At 49.2% G+C, this 23,802-nt stretch overlaps 1 protein-coding gene across 1 annotated transcript; it reads left to right on the top strand.

Moving 5' to 3' along the window:
* Window positions 1-3,732: 3,732 nt before the first annotated feature.
* Window positions 3,733-22,111, top strand: SCNN1D (sodium channel epithelial 1 delta subunit). The gene is made up of 13 exons (XM_029579226.1): window positions 3,733-3,931; window positions 7,565-7,893; window positions 9,597-9,858; window positions 11,816-12,006; window positions 13,754-13,857; window positions 14,240-14,400; window positions 14,952-15,050; window positions 15,900-16,017; window positions 16,777-16,855; window positions 17,358-17,415; window positions 18,191-18,249; window positions 19,561-19,636; window positions 20,240-22,111. The coding sequence occupies exons 2-13, from the start codon at window positions 7,583-7,585 to the stop codon at window positions 20,588-20,590; spliced, it is 1,869 nt and encodes a 622-aa protein (XP_029435086.1). The 5' UTR covers window positions 3,733-3,931; window positions 7,565-7,582; the 3' UTR covers window positions 20,591-22,111.
* The last annotated feature ends 1,691 nt before the right edge of the window (window positions 22,112-23,802 follow it).

Raw genomic sequence — 23,802 nt, 5'->3', positions numbered from 1 at the left:
CCTGCATGTTGCAAATGCCAATTCATTCTTTCATGTATTTAATTATGCTGATTTAAGTAAATAGCAAATTTAGGGCAGGTTAAACTGGATAATAATACAAATTAGTCGGAGTGTTTCTAAAGGCTGTGCAGGTTCAGCCCCTTTTGTCAGGATGAGCTACGGAGGTCATTGCCCGGATATAAATGACAGGTTCATGCGTACCAGAGCGTAGCTCATTCTGCACGGACCCGGTGAAGGAACGTTGCTCTTGGTAATTAGTCACAAATGTATTGCAGTGGATTTTGGGCTTGCTTGAGATGGTGGGGGGAGGAGGTTCAGAGGTTAGGTGAAGAACATAGGGAAGAGGGTTTTGGGCTGCATATGTACATTTTTAGGAGCGCTCAAAGGCATTTTATGTTTTGGTTTGTTTTTGTAAATAAAACAAACCATGTCAGGCCCAGCCGCTCCTCTCCCCACCACAGGTGCTCCCCACATCGCCCCTGGCCCACCTCTTACCCCACTGATGTAATTGTAGAAAGTGGAACTGGACAGCCCCAGGCTGTCATTACAGATGTGATGTCCTATATGAAAAGGCAGCTGCTAACCCGAGGCAATTGTATGGTAATTATCCATACTGGCAGCAGCCTTGGGTCAACTGGCACCATCTCCTACAATTGCAGGAGAGGAGACAGGGCATGAGAGGAGACAGGGCAGGAGATGAGACAGGGCAGGAGATGAGACAGGGCATGAGAGGAGACAGGGCATGAGAGGAGACAGGGCATGAGATGAGACAGGGCAGGAGAGACTGGGGCTCACGTCTCCTAAAGACTGGGGGTTGTACGGGGAGGACCTTTTTTTTCCTTATGGTTTTTGTGGGTCTCCCTGCTAATGCACTCGGGGCTTGGCAGGTGGAGCACAATGTGGCAGCCTGGGCTCGGCTACGTAATTCCATAACTCCAGTGCTGAAGTCCCTTCACTGTCACTATTGTGCACAAAGCTTGGAATAATCAGGCACCTTTATGCCTCTCTAGTGCATTATTGACCGTCGTGCACCGTACACTAGTAGTCGAGGGACATTGGAGATCCCTTCCCTGAAACTGTGAGGCTAAAGGGAGGGCACTTTCACCGGCAGGTCCCACTTTTCAGAACACTCTCCAGAAAATATTCAGCTGATTGAAAGTCACGAACCTTTTAAAAAAACCATCTACAAATCTTTCTTTTCCAGCAAGCGTTTAGCGCAGTCGATTAAGGCTCATTTTTTACTTACGTCATTGCTAAGTATTCTTGGCACGTGAGATGATAATTCTTGTTTTTAATTTCGAATGCCTTTTGTAAAAGAGGATGAAGCCGATTGAGATGGGATGAACGAGCAGAGCTGAGCGTGGCCAGAGCCAGTCAGGGAAATAATCTAGAGTGCACGCCAATAAAGGCCACTGCTTGTCCAGTGCTTTGGGTGCAGTTAGGATGGGAGGCTGTGCACGTGAGGCAGATCCCCTCCATCTTAATCAAGATTTTATGTCTCGCCATGAGCTGCTATATCAGGCCCACACACTTCCATCACAAAATATTCTGAAAAGTCAAGTCCCCAGTTATAAGAACATCTGCTTTCAGATTCTTTCCTAGGGAAAGACTTATAGGGACTTCTTTATTCCCAGCATGCTCCTTATTATTTATAGGGCACCCTATCAAGTTAGAGCTCTGCAGGAAGACTCACACAAGAGAAGAGTCTCAGCTGCACTGATAAGCACAGGGAAGCAGCATGACTGACCCTATGCTATGCAATGAGTGGTGGCAGAGCCTCTTCGTGCCGCTGTCCTTCTGAGAATGGAATAGGCTGCTCATGTGCCTTTCTCTTCACCCGTGGCCAGTGACTGTTCTATAAATACGTTCTCCTTCCATCTCGTTCCACTCATATCCTCTCCATGGGGAACTAGTGCGGCCTAATGGTTGGAGCGCAAGGCTAGGGGTTAGGAAGTTCTAATTCTGGCTTTGGACAATGACTGCAAACCTCACCTGATCCACCTGTAAATTAGAATAATGGTATTCCTCACTCCCTCTGCTGAAAACAGGAAATGAAATCCAGGTTCCTGTGGGAGTCCTGCAGATTTTGCAACAGGAAAGAATTGTTAAAATCTGGCACATTCTTGAAATTCAGAGATGCTTGAAAAATAGGTTGCCAATATCCACATTGCTGAATCTTGTCCTGTATTAGTTACTGAGTGCTGGCAAGAGCCTAGATCCTTCCCTGAGACACTACAGGACATGTCTTTCTGCCTGACAGTTCCACCTCTGCCAGATCAGGTGGCCACTGGGCAACCCATCTCCCTGGATTTTTCTCTTGGGTTCATGGACCATATTCACCAGCTCTTTTGTCCACTTTTAAGGAATATTGACTATTTTATTTATTTATTTATTTAGTGATTTTTTATATACCGCGGCACGTTAATAACATCACCTCGGTAGTTTGTGAAATCTTAATCTATTTTTTTATACTCGTTTTAAATATTTTAACCAGATGTTTAGTGCAAGCCCACATGCACATATATTATTATGATTATTATTATTATAAATATTAATCATTTGTATCTCATCTAACACAAACGAGAGACAGAGCGATATCAACTGCAGGGCCAATTCTATGGAACTCAATGCCAGAGAATCTTCGAATAACAACCGACATTAAGGAATTTAAGAAAAAACTGAAAACTTGGCTATTCAATAATGCCTACTCTCTGACTGCTATAAGCAATTCCCCCTCTCTCTGATAACCAACTATGCCCTGCACATTACCCCATACTCTCACCCCCCTATAACGATTATAAATGCACCTCTCGTATGTCTGTCTGTGAAGTACACCCTTATTTATTTATTTAGATTTATATACTGATATTCGTGGGGCATCATACCGGTTCACATAATTTAAGTACATAAATAATAAAATTCATTTACCTGTAAGTAAGCCTGCCTTTGTAAGTCATCTTTTGTCTGTGAGTGTTAAACCTGTACACCGTTGTGATCTAGTGATTCTCACATGGAATGATGGTATATAAAACACTCAAATAAATAAATACCAGATGTACGCAGCACTGTACAGAGACAGTCCCTACTCCTTGGAGCTTACAGTCTAGTCAAGATGGACAAATAAGACATGCAATGGAAATGAAAAGCAGATTGGAAGCTTTGGGTTACTGGGAAGAGGGGGCAGGGCATGACTGGGGAAAAAATGAACTGGGTCCATTATAGTGGGGAATAATTGAGTAGAATGGCAGGGAATGAGGCTTTAAAAAAAAAAAAAAGCCAGTGGTATAAGTAGGTGTGGTACATCTTTTCCAAGAAGCTTTAATCCTATACTCCATTAACATTTAAAGCTAGCAGGTCTGAAGAGGAACGGATCCCGATGTAAAGTGTCAAAGGTGGGTGAATAGTGAGGTTTAATTGCGGGAAGGGACACAGGGCACTCTCAGTGCTTTCTGAGCCAGGCTGCTAATTACCATTTCTTTGGGAAGCTGTTCAGCTTTTTTCCAGGTGACAGTGCTGCTTGTGAATGTGAGTGACAGCCCTCTGCCCCTTCCCAGATATCATGACCTCTTTATCTCTTGAACTGCATCCAGCTTCTGTTTGCATATAAAGGACATGTGCAGTACTGCACACCACTGTGGCTTTTGCAACCACTCAGGGCAAAGATGCAGACGGGGACTTGGTGCTGGCCAGATTAATGCTTCGGGGGTTTCACTGACCTTTCCATTAGAGAAGCAGCGCAGTCTGCAACATCCAGAGATCAAAAGCCCAAACCCGGATCCAGGGCTGGGAGGATACAAGCTTTGCATCTGGAGTAGAAGGGGAGACTGTGCAGACCTCGGAGAAGAAGAAGACCAGGGCGGGAGAAAGGGCAGGCAAGGAGAGCGAGACCTGCAACTTCCAAGAGCACAAAGGGATTAAAGCTTCCAGCCAGGTAAGAGGGGTCCCTGAGGAGAGCCTCAAGGGGGGGGAACGGGGGACTTGTCTTTGTAGGGCAGAATTACAGCAAAAGGGGGTTCAGCACATTTGGAACCCTTACTGCAAAAAAAGCCATTAAAATAAATCAATGAATCACTTGATTGATAAAATTTGAGAAATGCAAGTGTAGGTGAGAGAAGTTTACAAGGGAGGGAAAAGCCGCCTGCAGATCCCTGAGGGATGGGTTTGAACTCTGTGGGAGGAAGGAACCCCAAAGTGACCACTGCCTGTAGTGACCGCTCATCATGTCCAGGGCTGACGGGGAAATTAGTGACCAGCATTGTTCGCTCCTACTAAGCGGCTTCCACTGACGGGGGGGAGGGGGGAGTGATTGCTCCCGCATCTCTCCCCTCTCTCTTCCACCTCCCGCATCTCTCCCCCCTCTCTCCCACCTCCCGCATCTCTCCCCTCTCTTCCACCTCCCGCATCTCTCCCCTCTCTCTCCCACCTCCCGCATCTCTCACACCACCCGCATCTCTCCCCCTCTCTCCCACCTCCCGCATCTCTCCCACCTCCCGCATCTCTCCCCTCTCTCTCCCACCTCCCGCATCTCTCACACCTCCCGCATCTCTCCCCCCTCTCTCCCACCTCCCGCATCTCTCCCACCTCCCGCATCTCTCCCCCCTCTCTTCCACCTCCCGCATCTCTCCCTCTCTTCCACCTCCCGCATCGCCCCTCTCTCCCTCCCACCTCTTATATCTCCCGCATTTCTCCCCTCTCTTCCACCTCCTGCATCTCTCACACCTCCCGCATCTCTCCCCTCTCTTCCACCTCCCGCATCTCTCACACCTCCCGCATCTCTCCCCTCTCTTCCACATCCCGCATCTCTCCCCCTCCCGCACCTCTCCCCTCTCTTCCACATCCCGAATCTCTCCCCCTCCCGCACCTCTCCCCTCTCTTCCACCTCCCGCATCTCTCCTCTCTCCCTCCCCCTCTCTCTCCCACTTCTCATATCTCCCGCATCTCCTGCTTCTCCCGCATATCTTTGCATCTCCTGTATCTCTCCTATCTCCTCCACCTCTTATATCTCCTGCATCTCCTGTGTCACCTGCTTCTCCCGCATATCCCCGCATGCACTCATGTATCTCTCCTATCTCCTTCACATATCTTCCGCATCTCCTCCACTCCCGCATCTCTCCCACCTCTTATATCTCCCGCATCTCCAGCACGTGCCCCCTATCAGGCGCATACGTCCCTCATCATCTCGCCCGCATCTTTTCCCTCGGATTTCTGACCTCCCCCCTTCCCTGTTTGCTTACTCCTGGGTATAACCCGCTCCTGTGCTTACTCCTGTGCTTACTCCTGTGCTTCTCCTGGGTATAACCCACTCCTGTGCTTACTCCTGGGTATAACCCGCTTCTGTGCTTACTCCTGTGCTTACTCCTGTGCTTACTCCTGGGTATAACCCGCTTCTGTGCTTACTCCTGTGCTTACTCCTGGGTATAACCCGCTCCTGTGCTTACTCCTGTGCTTACTCCTGTTTATAACCCGCTCCTGTGCTTACTCCTGTGCTTACTCCTGGGTATAACCCGCTCCTGTGCTTACTCCTGTGCTTAGTCCTGGGTATAACCCGCTCCTGTGCTTACTCCTGTGCTTACTCCTGGGTATAACTCGCTCCTGTGCTTTCTCCTGTGCTTACTCCTGTGCTTACTCCTGGGTATAACCCGCTCCTGTGCTTACTCCTGTGCTTACTCCTAGGCATAACCCGCTCCTGTGCTTACTCCTGGGTATAACCCGCTCCTGTGCTTTCTCCTGGGTATAACCCGCTCCTGTGCTTACTCCTGTGCTTACTCCTGGGTATAACCCGCTCCTGTGCTTACTCCTGTGCTTATTCCTAGGCATAACCCGCTCCTGTGCTTACTCCTGGGTATAACCCACTCCTGTGCTTTCTCCTGGGTATAACCCGCTTCTGTGCTTACTCCTGTGCTTACTCCTGTGCTTACTCCTGGGTATAACCTGCTTCTGTGCTTACTCCTGTGCTTACTCCTGTGCTTACTCCTGGGTATAACCCGCTCCTGTGCTTTCTCCTGGGTATAACCCGCTTCTGTGCTTACTCCTGTGCTTACTCCTGTGCTTACTCCTGGGTATAACCCGCTCCTGTGCTTACTCCTGTGCTTACTCCTGGGTATAACCCGCTCCTGTGCTTTCTCCTGGGTATAACCCGCTCCTGTGCTTACTCCTGTGCTTACTCCTGTGCTTACTCCTGGGTATAACCCGCTTCTGTGCTTACTCCTGTGCTTACTCCTGGGTATAACCCGCTCCTGTGCTTACTCCTGTGCTTACTCCTGGGTATAACCCACTCCTGTGCTTTCTCCTGGGTATAACCCGCTCCTGTGCTTACTCCTGTGCTTACTCCTGGGTATAACCCGCTCCTGTGCTTTCTCCTGGGTATAACCCGCTCCTGTGCTTTCTCCTGGGTATAACCCGCTCCTGTGCTTACTCCTGTGCTTACTCCTGTGCTTACTCCTGGGTATAACCCGCTCCTGTGCTTACTCCTGTGCTTACTCCTGGGTATAACCCGCTCCTGTGCTTTCTCCTGGGTATAACCCGCTCCTGTGCTTACTCCTGTGCTTACTCCTGTGCTTACTCCTGGGTATAACCCGCTCCTGTGCTTACTCCTGTGCTTACTCCTGGGTATAACCCGCTCCTGTGCTTTCTCCTGGGTATAACCCGCTCCTGTGCTTACTCCTGTGCTTACTCCTGTGCTTACTCCTGGGTATAACCCGCTCCTGTGCTTACTCCTGTGCTTACTCCTGGGTATAACCCGCTCCTGTGCTTACTCCTAGGCATAACCCGCTCCTGTGCTTACTCCTGGGTATAACCCGCTGCTTTGGAAGATTAGGAGTATGGAGATGCTGGCTTTACATAGGATTTGGAAGTATTAGCTGATTATTGTAAATCGTCTTGCTGTGCCCTGCTGGGATTATTTTTTTACGATGCAGCGGGCTGCAAGTCAAAGTAATAGAAGTAAATGGAGGGGATGGTGTGTGCCCTGTCACTCAGGGTCACCCTGACCGGCTCAGCCATGAAGAGGATCAAACTAGACCGAGAGCATTCACCAGGGCTTTCCTCATCCCTCATCTCCTCCTCTGGATTATTTTAACTTTGATCCTTTCCTGGTGGCTTCCCCTGCCTCTGAATATCCCCTGTAAATTAGCCAGATACATTTTACATAGCCGGCTGGCTCTCTCTGTTACCCTTTTTGTATTTAAAATATTTCCCTGCGTTTATAGGTCCAGCTATACTAAGCTTTTTCCTATAGACACAAATTGGGAAATCCTTTTAGTACATAGGCCCCTATGTATTTGGTAATGTGGTTCTTATTTTTCATAAAAGGCAAACAGGAAAAGCAAAATTGTTCATTTGTTGTCATGGACTCAAAGGTTCTGCAGGCAAATTAAATACTTTAGTAGGGGAGCGCATGACAGAGGGCAACCAAGAGAGAGGGGAAGCAGCGATAATGTAAAATCGTAGCCAAGACCCGGAAACCCGAGCAGAGGGCAGAGGAAAGCTGAGCCCCAGCAGAACTGGCACCACTAGAGCGGCCAAGCTTCAGGTCAGCTTGGTGATGTTTGTTTCTTCTGTACAGCACAGGCAGACTTACACGATGGACCCAAAGGCGCCGGGCGAGAAAGAAGAAGGCCTGATTGAGTGGTTCGACTCCTTGCAGGACTTGTTCCAGTTCTTCTGTAACAACACCACCATCCACGGGACCATCCGCCTGGTGTGCTCCAGCAGGAACAGGATGAAAACGGCCTTCTGGACTGTGCTCTTCCTGGCCAGCCTGGGCTTGTTGTACTGGCAGTTTGGGCTCCTGACAGGCCAATACTGGAGCTACCCGGTCAGCGTGTCCATCAGCGTGCAATCCAATCCCAAGGCATTCCCAGCTGTTACCATCTGCAATATGGACCCTTACAGGTGACAAGAAATGTTCAAAGCACATGTCAGCTTTTCAGCAACGTTGACTTGGTTGAATTGATTGGGGTTTGTTTGCAGTAAGCAGTTTCCTTCAGACATGGGGCCTGTGATCTGTGTTCCAGGACATTGGCACCATTTCCAGAGTGGCAGGGGCGGGGGGGTCACTTTAAATTCATTCAGCTTTCCTTGCTGGTGCCTCTGGGTTCCTATTAATTCATAATGGAGATACACAGGGACGGGTGATATGGAGACTAACAATACACTAAGAGAGCTTGGGTCCCTCATCAAATATCCTAGTGCACCTTGTTTGTTCGATTTTTCCATAAACTGTAGCCACAGAAAGATGAAGAATAAATCAATGAAAGCTACCTACAGCCTAGCATCATTTCCTGAAAAGCAAACTACTCCTTTAGTGTATTGTTCAGTATTTAATTAGTATACTTAACGCGGCCCCCAGGAATTGTTGGTTTATTATGGGGTTCCTAAAAGTTCCATCTGCCTGTAAATTGCCTTCCAGCGTCAGAGCGTGCCGGAGCTCCTGCTGACTGTGATGTCACTAGTGACATCATACTGGCTGCATGAACCAATCAGATTCTCCCCCATGCATGAGGGGAGGGACCCTGCACCTCTATACTTTTGGCTCAGGCCCCTTCCCATCCCTAGCAGCAGGGTCAGGTCCCATCGGAGTCAGCTCCTTAAAGGTGCAGCAGTTAGTGGGCCTGAAGGCACTGAAATCACTGCCAGTCCATGATCTTCGGTGTCTTTAAGGAGGCTAACTTGGGTTAGGGATGGACAAGTCTGAGGCCATCAAAGTCTTGCTTCACTTTTGGCAGATTATTATTTCTAGTCCTCCTCCTCTCAACCCCTTTGCCTGTGCTGGGTGGAAGCTTATTTACATATTTGCTCTTGGGCAGCCTTAGAGACTAATCCTTGCATTAAGCACAGAGAGAGAATGAGAAAAAGCAGAGACAGGCCAGGGAGGCAGTGAGGAGACAGGAGATACAGACTATTGGTAGGAATTAAAAGGGTGATGTGGCCAGTGTTGTGAAGACCCACATAGGATGGCAGAAGGGATGGGGCGGGTCCAGTGCTAGCACAGCTCCCACCCATGTTAACCTTGCAGTTCTGGCTTTACCCTTGCTTTGCACATGAGAATATCGCTGACACTCTAGAGAAGCCTCCTTGTGATAGGGAAATGCCCTTCTTCGGTCTGGGTTACTGGGAGGGGACTGGATGGAATCTACTTTGGAGCGCTTCATAGCAGGGGGAGCTGGCCCTGAGTCCAACATTTGATGATGGAACAGGGAAATAAATGCTTGTGCTTAGGCAGAGCGTGTTTCATGCTTCCCATTGGGAGAGGGGACAGCTGCCTTTTAGCTTCATCATTGTGCATCTTGAGGATGTAACTGGAACCCTTACTTACATCCCCCAGCAGGGTGAAGATTGTGCTTCTCACCCCTCAATCTAAGCACAGCAAGAAGGGACGATTCCAGGTGCGGAGGGAGAGCACATGCATAGATTATTTTCCCCAGCATATTTGCCCCACAGATATTGCAGGTGAAAGGACTGTGGGTAATTTTGTTGGTCTGTGGTTACAAAAGTACACAAGCACTTTAGCAAGTGAAAAGCACCCACTTAGTGCTCCATGGGTAATCCCATCCCTTTATGGGATGATACAATGAATCTTTTCCACCTCTTCCTAGGTTTGATCTGGTCAAGGAGGACCTGGACCAACTGGACCGGATGACACAAGAAACTCTCTTTTCACTCTATGGCTACAACTCCTCTGGAGGTCTTAGGGCTGACCGGCGTGTCACCGAACTGGAAGACCTGCTAGAAGGGGGCCACAGGGAATTCAATGCCAGCTTCCACCTGGACCTGAAAATCCAGCTGGTGAAATTGAAGGATGACGACTCAGGGCCAGCTCCCCCTGGTATGAAGAGCTCCAAAGTGGGTTTTCAGTTGGTAAGTAGATTTCATCCAGTCCTCTCCCAGTAACCCAGACCGAAGAAGGGCATTTCCCTATCACCAGGAGGCTTCTGTAGAGTGTCAGCGATCCCCTTGCTGTTTGCTATGGTCATTCCTGGTTGTAGCAGTGAAGACCTCTCCTTCAGCCCCTTCCTTGAATGTCGCCATGCACATTGGTTCTAGAGCACTCCAGAGACTTATCAGCCATCCTGCGATGCCCCCTTCCTTTCATTCTAAATTAACTTTACCCTTGCTGAGGTTTTGCATGTGCCACATTACGCCCACCCTCTTGTCCTATATGTGGGGGCACTGGGAGCTGTTTAATATTGGGCATTTTCCACTTCTCTCTGCTAGGGCTTCCCCCTTGGTTCTAGGCGTAGACCAGCTAGAACCCTCCTTGGACCTATGGAGAAATAATCTCACAAAAGGTTATCCTTATGTGTGGCTATCGTACCTCACTGTGCGATATTGCTGACCCCATGCCTGAGCATTTCAACATAGTTGACGTTAGACTGGGCTGGTCATACTGAAACACAGCTTTAAAGATTACAGTTTCTTGGTAACAGGGCAGACTTCTACGTTCCTATCTAGATGCTTTCCCTCAACCAGATATGACGAGTTCTACCTTGCTGTTGAAAGCTTTTCTACTTTCCTCCTTAAAGTAAGGCACCGCGCCCAGGTCTTGACCATAGTAGCTTGTGCAAAGCTATTCCAGAGCCGACGTAGCAAGGGTAAAGTGTATCTCTGATTTCCCCAGTCCAATGCAGCAGGAAAACAAGATACAAACAGGCAAAAGGAACCCCACTTCTTGCCTTTTCACGCTAGCTCTCCAGATTTTTGGGATGTGAGGGGGGCTCTTATAATGTGGCACCGAGGACCTGAAGATTTAGACACCGCTGTGGTGCTGGTATTTGCTTCACGTTGCTGTGATTGGAACCTAAAGTCCCTCTGTTGTAGCAGATGGAAGGGTCTGGGTTTATACTTTTGTGCCAGGGGTACAGTTACGTTTTCTCCCCCTCCCCCTGTTATTCTGAGCTTTAGCAGTAAGTCTGAACTGGATATTTTTGCTTTATCTGTTTCTTTATCTGTCCTCCAGTTGAGTTTTCAGGACTTCCACAATGACTATGCATATGTTCTATTTATTGTAATCCGCACTGTGCACGATGGTGGAAATGCAGAATATAAACTGAATGAATGCAATGTCCCGGGAGGGCTGGAGTCACCTGGATACAGAATCCAGGGGGTCCCTGAGCTCTGTCCTCCAGGGCCACATCCCAGCCAGGTTTTCTGGATTGCACAAAGCATGGAAGGACAGAATCTGCAGACCACCTGCAGCGCAGTCATCGGGCAAAACGGAGCTCTGGGCAAGGGTTGCTTTGGGTGCTTCCTTCCCTTTCAGGCTCATTTGTTCCCAGACCACAGGGTGGCGCGGTGCCTCCTGGCTCAGTGCCCTGGGCAGTGGCCTTTCTTGCCCACCTCCTCTGATGGTCCTGAATGCCTGGGTCCCTCACAAGACGGGACACTGTCCTGCACTGAGACCTCCTCTCTCTCTCTCTCTCTCTCTCTGGCATCACCCACACGGCAAAGAAATCTGGAGCTGGGAGATGATGGCTTACTGATTCCTGAAAGGGAAGGGGCCAGCAAAAGCAGCCCTTGCCCGGAGCATCATTTTGTGCCGTGAGTGCCTCCTTGCCTGTGGAAATGTAGCCCGGTGGCCGGAGCAGCAGGCTGAGAACCAGGGAAGCCGGAGTTCAAATCCCGCTGCCGCTCCATTGCCTCAGGTGCACACCTAGGACTGTGTTTAGTAAGTGTTTTTCCTGTAGATGGGAGAAAACCTTTAGTAAATGACTCCCTTAGATTACAACTCAACTTCTGCTCAGAATAAAAGGTAAATATATACAGCATATGTCTAAAATAAAAAAAATAAAATGCGATGGGCTTGGTTTCCTCCCAGTGCAATGGCACAGGTGCGGACTGCTTCTACTTGTCCTACTGGTCCGGGGTGGACGCTCTGAGCAAGTGGTACATGTATCACTATCTGAACATCATGTCTCGGATACCCGTCATCCTGAACATCACCAGCAACGAGCGGGTGGACAGCTTCATCTACAGCTGCAAATACAACGGGAAAGGCTGCCAGAGAAGGTAAGGGCATTTCAGCCGGATCCTCCAGCTCGACTCCTCTCCAGGCTTAAGCCCCAGCAGCAGTGAGAGTGGAGGTCCCAGGCAGGCTGGGGGTGGGCGAGAAGCCAAACTCCCAGCACAGTATTTACAAATTTAAGGATGGGCTTGGTGTCGGATTCTGAAGCAATGTTTTTCCTGTGAGTCCCAGAGGGAAAACCTGGCATATCCCCATGTACTCTTTCCTCTGCCGCAGCACGCCAGCCATGCCCTGTGCCCACCTGCTCCCACCCACCTGCTTGCAAGCTTTCGGGTCCTGCAATCCAGCACTCAGCGCAGAGGCTGGAGAGGGAGGCCATGTCACCGAGGTGGGCTGGACTGAAGGAACCGTGCTGGCCAGTCGTACTAACCTAAATGCCCAAGTGTCCTTCCAAAGGCAGGCTGCACGAGCACCCTAGGGGAAGAGATGCAAATTCTCAGCTATCCCTGGGAGCCCAGGACCTAATCACTCTCATAATCTGCAGTTCAGCACCAGGCCAAAAGGACTCTGTAAACAAGTCAGCCATAAAAAGACAGGTTTGGGTTTATTGATGAAGCATAGCGAAGCTAGAACATCCTGTACTGAAGAGACTGCATCTAATTCACAAGCTTGCCAAACTGGCTGTGCGTTTCCTGCTCGTGTGCCCCGTCTGTCGCCGAGATAATCGCTTTGCCTTAGGAGGTGAGAGGTGGCAGGTCCCCTTGCACCCTCAGTCCATCCAGACCTGATGCTGGGAACCCAAGAAAGTCCGGGCTGGTGCCGGAGCAGCGTCCGGTCATGGGAGCAGCTCAGCCGAGCAGTGAGTGGGATGTGAGATGCAGTTTAAGGAGTCGGGATCCCCTTTTGAATCTGGGCTGCCAGTTTGTCCCAGTCCAGGGAGCTGCATGCGCTGGGCAGGGTTGCAGCTGGGCGCAGACTATGGCTCTCCTCACGGTTCAGCTTCCCTAGGAAGTCCATGTTTACGGCTTTATTTAAAAAGATGTCTTTGTTTATTTACAGGAGAGAGACAGAGATTTTGATGGTTTTTTTTGTTTTAACAAAGATCCCCCCCGTAGGTTTTGCAGAAAAGACCCCTAGAGGTCAGAGCCAGATTTAGGCCTCGTAGCCCTGGTTCTGAAGTGATGCGTCTTTTGACCCAAGGATGTAATTGCTTGTGGCCAAACGATGATTGCTGGCGACTTCAGGAAGAGAACGTCCTGAGCACGATGTCTTTAAGAGCCAGGTGCAAATCCTTCAGCTGGCTCTTTATAGACGTTTCTACCTGACAAGACTTTTCTGTGGATCTTTTGCCCCATCTAGAGCTTGCAGGAGGTGAAATCCTTGGACAAACTCTTCTTACACCTGAAGCTGAAATCTTGCCTTTGGCCTTAGTTGCATCTGAGCCCCTGGGGTCGGTTTTGAGCACAGGAAGATGCGAGGGATGTAGAGAGCCTGCACTCCGGGTCAGGCGAGGGACGTAGAGAGCCTGCACTCTGGGTCAGGCGAGGGACGTAGAGAGCCTGCACTCTGGGTCAGGCGAGGGACGTAGAGAGCCTGCACTCTGGGTCAGGCGAGGGATGTAGAGAGCCTGCACTCCAGGTCAGGCTGAGAAAGGCCCTGTGCTCCCTTCAGGCTGTAGGCGACGCCCATGGCAGAGAGGGGCCGCTGCCCCTAGCACTACTCTTCCAGGCCTTGGAAAGAGGGCTTTGTGCTTCCTGGATGTTAACGGTCTTTCTCTTCTTTGTCTTCCAGTGAATACCTTGAGTTTCATCACTCAGTCTACGGAAGATGCTACACATTTAATAGTGAGGGGAAAGGAAGCTTCTGGACAGCAACGAAACCCGGGGTACAATATGGTGAGTTCCTGAGAGAGGAGGAGAAGATACAGACCTGCAGCTCCCTCTCCCTCTCCCCTGCCCATTTCCCCTCCCTGACCTCTGGTGTTACCCTCATGTCCCGCCTCCAAAGATCCTCTGAGCTTATCCTAGCCTTTGCTCCGCCCGCTTCCTTACGTAATCCCTCCCCCGAGGAGCAGCGTCACTGCAGGATTGAGGCAGGGGCCTTCTCCCACATACTTCTGCCACTTCAAAGAGACACCGTGGTGCCATTCTGGCCCACCTCCCTTTTCTCTGCTTTTCCAATAGTCAGGGGGACCCCTGCCCTCAGCCTCTAGTTTTGCCTATGAGCGTCAACATTTTAAATCCGGCCCTGGGTCTGAGATTTTCTGCTTCCTTGCAGGCCTGTCCCTGATTGTGAAAGCAGAGCAGAACTACACACCTCAGCTGCTAAGCACCGCAAGTGTCCGCGTGATGATCCACAACCCTAACCAGCCATTTTTTATGGAGCAGGAGGCGCTGTATGCCAACGCAGGAAGAGAGACTTCGATTGGGATCAGACAGGTGTGTATTCACCTCTAAACCACCCATAGGTCCAGCGTTCTCTCACACACACACACATACACACACATACACACGCACACACATACACACATACACACACACACACACACACAGAGACACATACACACACATACACACACACACACACATATACACATACACACACACACACACACACATATATACACATATACACATACACACACACACATATACACACACACTCACACACTTTGGCAATGATTATTACATCTTCATTTCCCCAGGGGGTTGGATGGCAGGACATTAACCCCCCACTATTTCGTGCAAGTTCCCAGTCTCAGCCATAAGGCACAAAAGGGAGAGCATCCCGAGTTCATGCTTGCACCTTACGGTTAGATCGAAGTTTTAAAACCTGCATCACTTAACTGAAATATATGAACTAGGAAAACCTTCAAGACATAATAGCAGACATAATTTTCTGTAGCACACCTCAGATGCATACTCCATCTGTAGCATTCGCACAGTTGTGTCTCGCTGGCATGATGCTAAGGATGTTCCTCTTCTCTCAGGATCAGATAAACCGCCTAGGAGGAAGCTATGGGCACTGCACCACCACTGGAAGTGACGTGGGGGTTGCACTCCTGTACAACACATCGTACTCTCGACAGGTGAGCGCTAGGCGTCCTGCACAGCCATCTGCAAAACCCTTTCTCTGCCAGGAAAGGCCCAGGCACAGGGAGGACATAAGGGTGGCAGAGCTGTCCTTAACCAATAAGCCTTCCTACTGTTCATGCAACTCCATCACTGCTCTCTGCTTTAACGGCAGTGGGAAAAGGGGAATTAGATTCAATCTGTAACCAACAAGGACATTGAATTTTACGGTCTGGGAAAACAGATAAGCATGGGGGTAACTTGCTGGTGTGGTGGTTACTGTCCTTAACCAATAAGCCTTAATCTTGTGATACAACTCCATCACTGCTCTCTGCTTCACTGGGAAGAGGTAATGGGGAATTGGACTCAGACAGCAAACAACAAGGGTCCTGACTTTGACATCTTGGGAAACTAAGTATGGGGGTGACTTGTACGTCACGGCAGATGCCACTCCCTGGTGCTACCATTATGGGGGAGACCTGTATGGAGCAGCTGGTGCTACCATAAGCTTGCTGGGCAGGCTGGATGGACCATTTGGTCCTTTTTCTGCTGTTATTTCTATGTTTCTATTGAGTCACTCAGTAAGTTGCTAACATTAATATCTATGATCCTTGTTTTATTGTATCTATGACCTTGTTTTATTTTATTTTATTTTATTAATATCTATGATCCTACCGCATGGCAATTAAAGGACCCAGTAAAAAGAATAACCAAGTTATGGAGCTGTGATTTCAGATAGTGGTCAAGGCTCTCTAATCAGGGGCATCTCAGGGTGATGCAGTCAGGGGACATCCCTGGCTGCTGTCAGACATTTATAGTCACACGAAAGCCGTCACCGTGACCTTGCCCCTTGTTCTTTGTTACAGGCCTGTCTAAATTCCTGCTTCCAGGACAAAATGGTTGGGCAGTGTGGATGTGCCCACTACGTGTACCCTCTGCCTCCAGGAGCAGAGTACTGCGATTACAACAAGCATCCAGGCTGGGGTAAGGAGCTCACCCTCCAACGCCCTCTGACCCGGCGCAGGGCAGGGCAGGAGGCCTGGGTGGCCTCTGAGCTAAGTCAGAAGGCCAAGGCTGTGGGTGGCTATCAAATATTTTCTCTGCCTAGGGCAGAAGAAAACCCGCAGCCAACCCTGCAGGCTGCCTCCTTCTCTGAGCGGCAGCCCCTGAGAAGGAAAGTGCATTGCACCCCCAGTTACCAAGGACAGGATAAGACAGAGAATAAATTCCCCTTTCCACCACCAGAGGGCGCCTGCCATATGCCTAGGCAGTAACAGACCCTCAGTACCAATTACTGTCCAGTCCTGATTTCTGTCCCTGAGCAACTGGAAGCCAGACACTTATTTTATCCGCTAGTTTCTCCATTTGTGGCTCAGGACAAATTGTAACAATTAGACCACTTGTCAGAAGACTATGGCTCTCCCCAGCCCACAGCCAAATCAGCAGCCCCTGCAGTCAGCAGACCCTGTTTCCAGTGCGTCCCACAGTGCAAAGCACTGGGTCACATTCTCTGCTGCTGGGGAGACACAGGCTCAGTAACTCGAGACATTATGTGGGTTGGAAAGCAGAATCGGCCCTGGACACTGTATTGGGGGTGAATAAATGGACTGAAATGTCCAGGGGTCCCGGAGGATCGGGTGCTTCTGGATTGAGAGCGAGGAGGTGAAGGAAGCAGTTAATGCTAGGTGTGCGCTAGATTAGCTGAAAAGCTGTTTTCTTATTTCCTGATTACTCTTTTCACAGGGCACTGCTACTACAGGCTGTTTCAGAGTCTGATGGATCAAAGTTTCAGCTGCTTGCGCAAGTGTCAGAATCCCTGCCAGTAAGTCCATCTCCGTGCCCTGGGGCATTGAGTCCGCTCGCAGTGTTTTGCCTAATTGTGGAATCCCCTAAGTGCCAGTGCTCAAGCTCTCAGGCTGCCTTACCTCATTATTAGGGTTCACCGAGGGAGAAGAATCGAGGATGCAAAAGAATAAGTCCCTGCCTGGAAGGGTCAGGCCCGGTGCCCCCCCTCCTCCCCAGCACACGCTGCCTGCAGTTTGCTAGCCCTGCAATGTTGGCACCCTAGGTGACTGCCTGGTTAGTGCAAGGGAAGCACCGGCCCTGAGAAAAGGGAAGCTGCTCCCAGGAGCCCCATTAACGGGAAGTGCCAGGAAGAGGGAGCAGGGCAGATGGATGGGCAAGGGGCAGCAAGGTGACCCTGTTCTTCCTGCTGCTAACCCAGATCACACAGGGAAGCGCTGCCCACTGCGCTCCTTCACCTGAATGGCTGTGCCGACCGCAATGCAATAACCCCCCCCCCCCCCCCCCTTGTGTCTTGGCAGGGAAAACTGGTACAAGCTGACTGTGGGGACTGCAAAATATTCTTCCTCTGTGATGGAGGTAAGACGGCTCTGTCAGCGCTGCAGGAGAAGCAGCAGGGATCGGGATTGCCACGATACCAATGCAGGCGCCTTACGTTTGGAGAGCAGTGGGGTGCGGGGGATAATTTGTCCTGGAAGAGGTGGCGCTGTGAACGTGCTCTTCCGAATCCAGGCCCAACGTGCGCTGGTGGGGGCCCCGACGGCCGGGCTTGTCCCCGCTCCCTGAGGGGTCAGGAGAGCGTCACTCCAGCGGAGTTTCCTCACGACCCGCTCCCTTCCCGCTGTGAAAGAGTTGTTACTGCTCAGCGCAACCTCATATTAAGCAGGGCGATGCCTGTAAGGCCTGAGAAGGTAAATGATATGGAAAGGGGAGCGTCTGTCCTAAACCGAGAGGGTCACCTCAGATAAGGCAAGCTCTGATTCTGCCAAAGTTTTATGACTTCAAAGACGGCAGAAAATCTGGAACTGGAAAGATTGATTTAGGCAGAGATACAATGAATAGTGAGATCTGATTTCTGCAGGGGCAGTGAGGTGTGAAGGGAGGCATCAGACAGGAAGTGGAGTCCTTTTCCCTTCCTCCAGAGTCGGGGAATGGGGTTCCTGTGGGTGCCACTTCCAGCAGAAGTGCCCAGCCCTCATTCGAAAGACATCTCAGGGGAATGAATGCAATAAGCGAATGCAGCCTCCTCTCCCATCTCCAGTGCTCATCCTGTATGGGGGGTGGAGGGGAGGGGATGGAACCTGGCTTTGGGTCCTGGCAAGGCTTTTGACAGAAAGCTTTCCTTCTCTTGCAGTGGTGGGGTCTTCCGCCTGTGGCTAAGAGCCAAGGATACAAAGCAATCAACAATACCAGGTGAGTCGGGTAGGGAGCAGGGTCCTGGGCGTGGCTTAGAGCAGTGGTTCCCAGCCCTGTCCTGGGGACCCCCCCCGAGCCAGTCATGCTCTCAGGACGTCCACAATGAATGTGCACGAGAGAAAGTGTGCATGCTATGGAGGCAGTGCATGCAAATGTTCTCCCATGCATTGTGCACGTCCTGAGACCATGACTGGCTCAGGGGCCCCCAGGACCGGGCTGGGAACCACTGGCTTAGAGAATGGGCTCCGTGCACCTCCAGCTTCAGGATGGTCACCTCGGGGAACGAGGCCCTTTCTTTCGTAAGCTGCATTCCTTGATGCATCACATGCGAGCCATTTTTCTGCATGGATGCCTGGGGCTGAGGCAGCTTTTTGCATCATAGTTTCTGGTCTAATGTCCCCTTTCGGGTTCCAGGTAGTTAATTACAATTTGACTGAAAATCATTTAAGCTTACCACAAACTTTTATTATCTCACGCTCAAGCAAACTTTCAGTGATTTCCCCAGAATTCCTGCGATTTTGCTTTTGACTCTCATTGACCTTGTGGGATGAGACAGGTCAATCAGAACCATCAAGGAAGAGGTGGGGGGTTCATAGGAGGGACGCTCCTCGGGGCTGGGGGAGCAGTGGCCAGAAGATTTTCATTCTGGAGTCTTGGCAGAATAAAGACGTGGAATGGGACGAGTAGCCCCTAACCCTTCAGTACAGGGCTGGCCGTAACCAGCAGGCAGACGAGGCGATGGCCTAGGACATCAGCGTCTGGGAGTGGGGGGCAGCAGTCACAGCAAGCACAGCCACTCACAGAGCCAGCAGCTTTCCACCACTTTCTCTTCACTTCTTTGGGTCCACACTGAGTATTTCCACCACGGCTTTATTTTTTATGTGATGTCCAATTATGTGTTCTGGGAGGGACGATGGGGATCATCACAATTGCTGGGTCTATTTATGAAGATCTTGGGGGGTGAGGCATAAGACCGATGGCTCCCCCAGGGTGCTTAATGCCCTCGTACAGACCCTGCGTCAGCATCTTCAGCCTCTGCTGTCTGCATTTTAATGGCGTCCCTGGTATTGTCAGGATCTGAGAGCATTGACACCTCCAGCAAAATCTGCAGATCTCCGGCACAATTTCTGAAACCTCTTCCTCACCACTTTAGAAAACGTTTGCAAGGGATGGATCAGGCCCAGGTATCTGAAGGCCTTGTTAGCTCACTGAGAGAAGCCAAGCAGCGAGGCTCGAGGCTGGTGGAGAGGCTACCCCCCTCTCCTGAGTACACCCTCTGTTAATTCTCTGTCATTTTTCCCTTCCCAGGAAAGATGTATCCAAGATCAATGTGTACTACCAGGAGCTCAGCTATCGAACGATCGATGAGAACCCTGACATTTCAGTAAGTCCCTGTAATGTTTCTACTTGTTAGGGCAGACAGAGTAACACATGGTACAGGTAACATGCTTAGCATGATCGCCAGTCCTACATGTCAGGAAGACCAGGCAGCATGGAGATTTCTGGGCACGCACTGAGACCTTTAGTTTAGTTTATTAATCTTAATACACTGCCTTTCCATTTTATATCAAAGCACTTCACAATAATAAATGCAAATAAAATAATACAGAAGGACACAATAGCAATGACTGTTGTTACTGGAGTAAAATCAATGGGGTGACTAATAAATAATCCATTATAAAATCAACAAAATGCAGAGAAGAAGCCAGCTCTGAAACCTATCAGCCTGTAGGAAAGGCCTGATTAAATTGCCAGGGCCTTAAAGTTAAATAATCCTTGCAGCTCTTATGCAGTCGCTACGTTCATTTTAGCAATTATTAAGTGATTAGAATAAGAATGGCCCAGTGCGGACAATAACTGGATGATACTGGTCTCCATTAGCCAGTCAGGTGATTCCCGCAGAGTTCAGAAGGCTTTGGGGTAATATATAAGGTACGGACATGGAGATGCACCTTGCTGACCTGGTATTCCTCTGTCCCTGCTATAGGTCAGTATGATGCTGTCCAATATGGGGAACCAGTGGAGCTGGTGGTTTGGCAGCTCAGTGCTGTCGGTGGTTGAACTCGGCGAGCTGCTCTTGGACTGCATTATCCTGCTGCTCACCTTCACCTACAGACGGTTTCAGACTCCCAGAGTGGACATAGAGGAGCCGAGCGCTGTCAGGACAATGAGTGGAAGTCTGGAGGACTCAGCAGCCAGCAGCCGGAGAACCAGCCAGACCTGGGATGGGATAAAGCATGCAAAAGAGCTGAGCAGGAACTATGAGCTAGCACCAAGCCCTGCATCCGGCAGGAGGATCGGCCTGGACATCACGTCACAGAGAGAGAAGTGCAGCTAATGGACGGCTTTACAGACCCCCGAAAGCTTTCAGACATGAGATGGGAAGAAGCTCACTGATGCCTCTGGATTTCATGCTCTGATGACGTTTCCTGCGGACTTGCTTTCAGGAGCCTGGGAATGCAGTGGGCACTGTGTGAGAAGGCAGTTTAATAAGCTGTTTTTCTTGGGCTCCTGCAAACTGTCCTGTGGGTACAGAATGTGTTCAGCTCTCCCTTGAGAGGAGGTGTCGTAGTTCTCATCCTGGTCCTCTTTCTTCAGCTCTTCAGCTGTGGGAAGTACTTTGTTGCATCTCTTTTCAGGGCTCACAGTAGTGTACTTTTGTTAAATTGCATTTAGCAGAGATATATACCTTATGTCAGAGAGGGCTTGAATGCTCTCCAGTCCCTATAAAATGCCTTTGATTGCCATTTGCTGAACTGGAATGGGCCAGACATTCCCTGAAACTGCTGGATTGGTCCACAGAGTTTTGTGTTCTTTTAGTGGAGTTAAAAGTTAACCAGAACCTAATTTTAAATACCTGGGAGATATTTATGAGCAGATGTACTCTCTGCTAACATTGCATCACTTACAGCGCCCTGTCCTCCTCTCTGGGTGAGCAGGGATCATGAGAACTAACCTGAGCATGGATTATCCTGGGGCAAATTCTGGTTTTATGGATCTCTTAGTTTTCAGAGATACAACACGGTATCGCCTGAGCTTTCAAGGACACGGAGTGGGAGACAAATCACAGACTACTCAGCACCTAAGAATCCCCTGGAGACTTCAGATGAGCTTTCATTTACTGAATAAGCCCTTTATGTAATTGAACTCCTATTTCAATGTGTGGCAGCTTTATACAGCTCAATGCCTCAATTAGATTACACACTCCACAAAGAGACTTGCGATCTAGTAATAAGGCCCTGCTCACTATCCCAGGGATACAAACAGCACGTCTGACGCACGAGAGAATTACCTGAAAAGCTAAGACTCCAACAAAATATACCAGATTTTAAAAAAGACCTTAAAACATGGCTTTTTCACAACATAACGCACAACAGCGAGCAAGAACAAAGCCAGCAACAAATGAATAGCAGAGTTAATATGAATTCATTTTTAATCGTACTCTCATCTATTTAATTTTTTATTTTAGTTTTAAGTAATGCATGTGAGTATTTTTACATTTATTTCTGTTTTATATTACACATTTCTATTATTTCCAAACATTTTTTATGAAGTAATATTGTAATTACAGTGTATTTTTATTATGTATTTATTGTATTCTTTCTCTTTTATATGGACTTTTATTGATTTTTGAATATTGTGTAAACCGTTGTGCGATGGATTTTATCTAATTGACGGTATATAAAACCGGGAAAATAAATGAAAATAAATATTCTGATTGGCGAATGGACGCTTAGGTCCCGGTCATGATGAGGTTGTCAGGTCAGCTTAGAGTTTGTGGCTCGCCCTCTTCCCCGTATCTTCAGATAACCCTGCAGCTCTGCTCTGCTTCCCAGACTCCTCCCCAGTGTCATCTTTGTAAAATGTGGAATTAAAGGGCCACAGAGGAGCTGTAGGTGAGAGCTCTTTATTGGGCTGACTCTGTACATCTGTGATGGGCTTTGAAGGGCGTCCCCCTCTTCATCAGCTCCTGAAGAAGGAGCGCGGTGACGCTGGGTCAGTCAGCGAGTAAAGGGAAGGGGCAGTTACACTGTGCAGCTGAAGGGACCTATATCTGATAATGGGCGAGAAAGCCAAGGGAGAGCTTAAGGGAATGCAGGTAACATCATCCTTAGGTCATCCTGCCTCGACCCCATGACGAAATCACAGCTCTCATAAGCTGCTCACAAAGGTATTTAGTCCAATAAAACTGTGTTAGCTTTTATTTTCACGCAGAAGATGGTAATTTTGATGCTTAAGATGCAGTGGGCCAGATGTGCTGAGGGGGCAGGGAGCAGAAGTCTCCCTTACTGCTTGCAGATGACCCCATGCATTAGGCAGGCACCAGGTAACCATTTACTGACCGTTAGTGGGGGAGCTCGGCTTTTAACATTTGCTTGCCTTTACCTTGTGTCCTCCAAAACTGGGCAATGAAAATATGGAAAAGGTGACGTGAAAAGCAGGACTGGACAAAACCTCTCCCTATGACCTGGAGCCTTAGAGGTCCTTACTTTCAGAACCGAGGCTCCTAATCCTTTGCGCTCTTTTGAAATTTCACACACACTCTTTAAGATCATGAGAGGTCTTGAACGAGTAGATGTGAATCGGTTATTTACACTTTCAGATAATAGAAGGACTAGGGGGCACTCCATGAAGTTAGCATGGGGCACATTTAAGACTAATTAGAGAAAATTCTTTTTCACTCAACGCACAATTAAGCTCTGGAATTTGTTGCCAGAGGATGTGGTTAGTGCAGTTAGTGTAGCTGGGTTTAAAAAAGGATTGGATAAGTTCTTGGAGGAGAAGTCCATTAATGGCTATTAATCAAGTTGACTTAGGGAATAGCCACTGCTATTAATTGCATCAGTAGCATGGGTTCTTCTTAGTGTTTGGGTAATTGCCAGGTTCTTGTGGCCTGGATTGGCCTCTGTTGGAAACAGGATGCTGGGCTTGATGAACCCTCGGTCTGACCCAGCATGGCAGGTTCTTATGTTCTTACTCTAGTGAAGAACTTTACACGTGTGTTTCGGGAGCCCTTCCTGGGAAGGCACCTCCATTGACTGCTGTGATGCTGAGAAATGCCTCTGTCTTTATTTTGTTTACCCTTGTCCAATGCTGGCAGCTCATGCATTGAAGGTGAATGTGCCAGACACGGCAGAGGGCCTGCACCCAATCTGATTTCTGCATGGGCTGAACATTCACATGCAGGGATCGGCAGTGCCGGGGAGAAGAGGCATGATCTCACCCAGTTTTCTTATTTTAATATCAAAGCATTAAATAACATTAGGAGAAGGCAGTGGATCCCCCCAGGAGGGATGAAACCTTGGGGACAGTCTCAAGTGTCCCTTAATCACCTCGACAGGAGAATCACACTTCACTCCAAAACACAACTGTTGGAAGAGTGACTAAAAATTGGCCTTTTCCCCTAAAAACGATCAATCCATGTTCTGAAGTTGTGATCTGTCACTTAGGAGAAGTAGCCAGACTGCAGGCCCTGTGGGCGTCTGACTGAGGAGGGGCTAGGGCCTGCTTTTGAGTGTGGCCCATCCCAAGCCTTTAGGAAACAAATGT

The sequence above is a fragment of the Rhinatrema bivittatum genome, chromosome 15, assembly GCF_901001135.1.
Source record: "Rhinatrema bivittatum chromosome 15, aRhiBiv1.1, whole genome shotgun sequence".
Classification (NCBI taxonomy): domain Eukaryota; kingdom Metazoa; phylum Chordata; class Amphibia; order Gymnophiona; family Rhinatrematidae; genus Rhinatrema; species Rhinatrema bivittatum.
The sequence above is the reverse complement of the archived record's forward strand: the minus strand, read 5'-3'. Positions and strand labels throughout refer to the sequence as shown.